We start from the raw sequence: 5652 nt of genomic DNA on the forward strand, positions 1-5652 counted from the left end.
CAGAGGCACACGTGTTTTCTAGAGGCCCCACTTGTAGACAGGAATGGCGGCTCTGTGGGAGTCAGGGAGGGGCATCCCGGAGGGTTCCCTGGAGGAGGCGGGCGGGGGCTTCAAAGGGGCTAGATTTGGAGAGCAAGTGGTTTGTGTCTGCCCTGCGATGGGCAGTCCCGCCCCCGACCAGGGCTTGTGTGAGTGAAGCTGCTTGGAGTCCAGGCTGGGGGCCAGGCAAGGCAAGGAGGCCCCACCCTGCTGCCAGGAAGGGCCAAACCTCAGCCCTGCCAAACACAGTCCTGGCCCTGGGCCTGTCCGTCCAGGCCCACGGCGTAGCGGGAGCTCCAGTCTCGCTCGAAGAGCTGCCGCAGCTCCTCCTGAACGGTGCTCACCCCTGGCTGGGTGTCAGAGGCCCTCTGGCTGACCACCAGGCCCACACCCGAGGTGCTGCTGAAGTAATCTTCTGACCAGTTGGACGTGCCTGCGGGCAGCGGGCGCGGGAGGCTGGGGATGGGGCCGCACGGGTCTCTCTGCTTCCCCGCCCAGCCCGGTGGCCCCTGTGGCCGCTGAGGAGTGCGGCCAGCTCTTTACCGGAGGGGTCCCACCCCTGCCCACCTGAAAACTCAGGGCTTGGGGAGCTCCATGCGAGGATTCCCCACCTGCCCTGTGGGGCCAGCTGACCACTGGGCTGGCCACCTCCATGGAGAGCCCTGAGCCCCTCCACCTGCAGGCCCCTGCCTGGGGGCACGAGCCCTGTGCGGACTGGGGTGGCCTTGCACGGAGCCCTGGAGGACGCGGGCCGCCGCCCGGCTCACCTATATAGGCCGCCTTCTCCGTGACCATGAACTTGCTGTGGTTGACCCTGCTGAAGGGGATGTTGGAGTGGTTCCCCACAGGCACGATGAAGACTTTCTTGGGGGAACAGAGAGGGTGTGTTGGGGGCGGAGAGGCCACTGCCTGGCCCGGCCCAGAGGCGCATTCTTACCACATCCATGGACACGTTGGCCGCTGGGTTGCTGAGCGCCTGCAGGGACCGCAGGAAGGGGAACATCCTGGGGTCCGTGTTGAGCCAGCAGCTGACCAGCAGGCGCACGCGCACGCCCCTGCTGAAGGCCGCCACCCGCAGCGCCGTGTCCAGCACCGGCCAGTAGCTGGGGGAGGGGCACGGCAGGGTCAGGGTCCTCGGGCCGGCAGGGCGCTGGCCGGCCTGCCCCGAGGGGGTCCCTACAGGTGAGAAGACAGGGCAGCCCAGCCCCCAGCCAGCCCACCTGGCGGGGTGTCTGAAGCGTGTGGTGGGGAAGTACTCCATCACCGAGGCGTAGAGGAACTCCCGGGCAGCCCCCATGACCGCCAGCAGTGCGTCCAGGTCTCGGGTGCGGCCGTGGGGGCAGAGAGCGGGCGGAGACGCCTGTGGGGTGGGGGGGGGGTCCCTGAGGGGCCTGGTTCTGAGCTGCACCCCACCACACACCCACCCTCCAGCCCCGGGAACCGGGAAGAAGGCAGGAGGCGCGGCCCGCAGGGCTGGGGCCCTGGGCTGGCCTGATCCTGGAGGAAGCTCCCTGGGGGGCTCGGCCGGACTCCCACATCTGGGGACGCATCCCTGCCTCTGAGGCCAGGTCTCCACTGCAGCCGAGCACTGGGGTAGCTGCCTGTACCCCAGGGAAGTTCCTGGCTGGTAGCTGTGGCCGCCTGCCTCCCAGTTCCCTCCCCTCTCCAGGGGAGGGACAGCATCACTGGTGCTCTGGTCCTACCCGCCCCCACCCTTCCTGCTCCTTGAGTCAGACCCCACCCAGCGATGTGTGTGGAGGTTCCCAGGGCCACAGGGCCACCCCTGCCACGCAGGCCGCCTGTCTCCCATGGATGACGACGGCCGCGTCCTCTGATGGGGTCACCCCAGGACCACAGCCCCAGACCTCGGACCTCACAGATGCCGTGGTCTGCAGGGCAGGCCTGGGGTGGGCGAGACTTCAGGTGGGTGTGGCCAGCCAGAGAGCAGGGGCTCAGAAGGGCCTCCAGGCCTGTCCACCCTTACCGAGAAGTAGGCGGTGGTGGGCACCCCATCAAAGTGATCTCGGAGCGGCTGGAAGCGGTTGATGTGAGAGGAGAAGTTCCGAGGCCAGGGCTTGGGGAGGACGGCCCTGGGGGTCCCTAGCGCCCAGTAGGTCTGGAAGGTCTTCTCCAGGTCCTGGGCCAGGCGGCTGCAGTTGTAGATGACGGCACCGAGCTCCTTCACCTGTGGGCACCCGGGCAGTGCTGCGGGGGCGGGGGGCCCTCTGTGGGGCTGGGCAGACCCCCCCCCAGATGGGCCAAGGCTGCCCGGCAGGCGCATTCCCCCACTGGGCGGCCAGTCTGCAGCAGCATTGTGGAATCCACATGTGCGGGGGAGCTACAGGGAGGGGAGCCCAGCGGGTCCCTGCTCTTCTTAGACATCATGATCCAAGGGCAATACGTGTTCATTGCCGGAAAACAATAGAAAGCATCAGTGCCCAAAGAGAAACAGCTCGTTCTTCACTGCTAATCGACTAGCGCCGCCAGCCTTTTGACTGATGGCTAAAGCGCTGCTTTTCCTGAAAGGGTTCCTGCTTGGTCCCGCATGGCCCCTTGGACAAGGTGGCCTGACCGTGTTTCCAGGCAGGTAAGCGACCTTCTACAGCAGTGGCTTTAGACTCCTGTAACCCTCCAGTCCTCTCGCCTGGAAAGTCCCAGGGACGGAGGAGCCTGGGGGGCTGCAGTCTATGGGGTCGCTGAGGGTCAGACACGACTGAGCGACTTCAGTTTCACTTTTCACTTTCATGCATGGGAGAAGGAAATGGCAACCCACTCCAGTGTTCTTGCCTGGAGAATCCCAGGGACGGGGGAGCCTGGTGGGCTGCCATCTATGGGGTCGCACAGAGTAGGACACGACTGAAGCGACTTAGCAGCAGCAACCAGCCTTCCGGTGTTTCTACTGCAGGGGTGTCACAGATCTGCCTTCGTCCCCCGGGATGACTGCCCACACAGGGACATCAGGGGTGCCAGGGTGGACGAGCTCCGGAGGGCCTCCCCTCCTGGGGCTCGGGGACTCACCTGTGTTAGGGACCGCCAGTCCATGTTGGCACTGCCCACGTAGACATGCCGCCCGTCCACCACCCAGAACTTGGAGTGCAAAACACCGCCAGTGAGCCTTCCCATGGGCACGCGTCGCACCTGGGCGCCTGACAGGGTGCAGGGTGGTGGGTGAGCCCGCTTTGTGCTGAGCCCAGTTCCTTCCTCCTCACGGCAGTCCTCCTCATGGATGGTGTCCTCACCCCCACTTTACAGGTGGGAGAAGGAGGCGTTGGTTGGCCCGGGGTCCCCCCAGGTGGCCTGGCTCTTTGGGGTCTGTCCCTGTGGCCCCTGGCTCCCAGCTGAGCCTCCAGCTACAGCTCAGAGCGGCCGGACTCAGTTGGCCACAGAGGCCACCCTGCTTGGCCCCATGGGAAACGACAGGTCCGGCCCCTGGAGCTGGCCTCCAGGGAAGCCCCCTCGGAGGCGCTTGCAGCCCCGGGGCCCCAGCGCCCCCAGGCAGCACCAGAGCTCTCGCTGGCCCCTAGGCCCAGGACAGCAGGCTCCCACCTCGGCTTTCCAGGACCTGCAGGTCAGTGGAGTTCTTGGCCGGAGTCGGGTTGCTGGTGGCCACGGCCAGGGACACGTTTCTGTCCAGCAGCTGCTGCAGCTTTTGCAGGAGGGCCTCGCCCTGTGAAAGCAGGCCAGGGTGAGAGAGAGACCACCCTATCCCACTAGGAGGGCCCAGGTCTCCCCCGAGGTGGCCCCAACTGCCCACAGCTCAGTCAGACAGACGGGCAGCCTGCTGGCCTTGCTGTGTGCCTGGCCCTGGCACAGCCCATTGGCTCCGGGTCAAGGGCGAGGGCCACACACCGGCTGGGAAGATGAGTCGTTGACCCCGATGTCGGGCCCTGTGAGGGACCAGTAGAAGGAGGCCACGTGGACGCTCTCTCGGGCGGCATCCAGCAGCTGCATCCAGGCCTGGGCCAGGGGCTGGGCGGCCGGGCGGCCTGCTGCAGACTGCAGGTCCTGGGGGATGCTCTCCACGAGGACGAGCCTACAGAGGAGGCGCCGGGTGTGAGCGTAGGCGCGGCCGGCCAGCCTCGCGTCACCTGCTCCATCCTGGTCAGCAAGCGGGAGACAGAGCCCAGGCGGAGGGGGCCGGGCTGGGCCGCAGGCTGGACAGGGCAGGGCGGGCCTGATACCAGGAGTGCCCCTGGGGGCCTGCCCAAGTGGGGAGTGGGTGCCAGTCCCCACCCCCACCCAAACCCAGCGTGCTCCCCTCGGAGCTGTTGGGTCTGGGCTCCTGCGGGTGTGGAGGCCCCTGGAGTCCCCCCAGAGGGAGGGGCTCAGTCAGGGGGTGTGCTGGGGGCTCTGAGGTTCTAGGACCCTGGGGGGGCGGGAGGGGCGGGCCCTGTGACTCTACCCCGGGCGGGAGGGCTGCGATGGCCACCAAGTCCTGGGTGACAGCCTGTGTTTCCTGCTAAGAGCACTCCGCATCCCACCCTTACAATCAGGGCCTCCCCTTCCCAGACCACTCCCCCTGGCTCCAGCCCACCCTCCCGGAAACTGCCTCTTCCCAGAGGAGGGGAAGAAGGGTGGTGCTTGTCCCTCTGGGGAGACCCAGGCTGGGATGGCAGGGGGCGCCCGGGGCAGAGCCTCCTGGACTTGCCCGCCTGCCGCTGCCCTGCGGAGCCCATGGCTTGCTCACCGGCAGGAGTCCTTTTGCTGATGCCGCTGCCGGGCCTCCCCTCCTGGAGGATCCCAGTCCACACGGGAGCCAAGGCCCCCAGGCCTGGCGGGCCCTTCCTCAAGGCTCCAGGCAGAAGGGGAGGACCCCAGCCCCAGGAGGCAGGTGAGGGTCACGGCGCCCAGGCACAGCAGCGCGAGCGTCCCCCACACCTGCAGCTGGAGGAAGACACCCACGGGTTTCTGGGGGCCACGCTCTCCTGAGACAGCCCACCCCTGCTGCCAGGTGGGGCTGGCCAGGGCAAGCCTGAGGCCATGGCCTGGGGGCTGGCCGTGTTCCCGGGTCCTCCAGACAGGTGCCAGCAGCCCCTGGGCGGGGAGTCCTGGCTCCCTGTGGCTCCTTCTGCCCCTGCCGCTCTGGCCCGGGGGTCCTGTGTGGCGGCTCAGCCCTTCCTGCGGGCCCCCAGTCTCGCAGTGCTGACTGCCCTGTCCTGCGGGCCGCAGGGCGGTGTGGAGTGGGGCCATGCTGGGGCCACCCGTGTGCTCAGCAGAGGCCTCAGCCCCTGGGCGGGGTGACCGGCATCACTCGCAGCTCCAGGCCCGGGCATGGTGACCCCACGCTCCTGGGCAGCTAGGCACCAGGGAGGCCACCTAGCTGGGACCCTGCAGACCCCATTCCTGGCCCAGGTGGACCCTCACCTTGGCCTGGCCTGAAGCTGTTGGGACCGTCACCCAGCACTAGTGCCTGTGTGCGTGTGCGTGTCTGTGTGCGTGCGTGTGCGTCCTGTGTGTGCACGTGTGTGTGTGTCTGTGTGCGTGTGCATGTCTGTGTGTGTGCCTGTGTGTGCGTGTGTGTCCTGTGTGTGTGCCTGTGTGTGCGTGTGTGTCCTGTGTGTGTGCATGTGTGTGCGTGTGTGTGCGTGGCTCTGTGTGTGTGCGTGTCTGTGT

General features: G+C 67.3%; 1 protein-coding gene across 1 annotated transcript in view; it reads right to left on the reverse strand.

Annotated features, from left to right (window-relative positions):
- Positions 1 to 5652, reverse strand: part of PLD4 (phospholipase D family member 4) — a 7694-nt gene continuing 2042 nt past the window's right edge. The window contains exons 2-10 of the mRNA XM_040256810.1: positions 4727 to 4923; positions 3889 to 4072; positions 3586 to 3706; positions 3058 to 3185; positions 2024 to 2224; positions 1260 to 1399; positions 977 to 1142; positions 807 to 903; positions 1 to 472 (exon numbers count right to left, since the gene is read on the reverse strand). Of these exons, the coding sequence (XP_040112744.1) occupies positions 270 to 472; positions 807 to 903; positions 977 to 1142; positions 1260 to 1399; positions 2024 to 2224; positions 3058 to 3185; positions 3586 to 3706; positions 3889 to 4072; positions 4727 to 4923 (1437 nt within the window). The 3' untranslated portion in view covers positions 1 to 269. The remainder of the gene's footprint in view (positions 473 to 806; positions 904 to 976; positions 1143 to 1259; positions 1400 to 2023; positions 2225 to 3057; positions 3186 to 3585; positions 3707 to 3888; positions 4073 to 4726; positions 4924 to 5652) is intronic.

The sequence above is a fragment of the Oryx dammah genome, unplaced genomic scaffold, assembly GCF_014754425.2.
Source record: "Oryx dammah isolate SB20612 unplaced genomic scaffold, SCBI_Odam_1.1 HiC_scaffold_16, whole genome shotgun sequence".
In the NCBI taxonomy this organism is placed as follows: Eukaryota; Metazoa; Chordata; class Mammalia; order Artiodactyla; family Bovidae; genus Oryx; species Oryx dammah.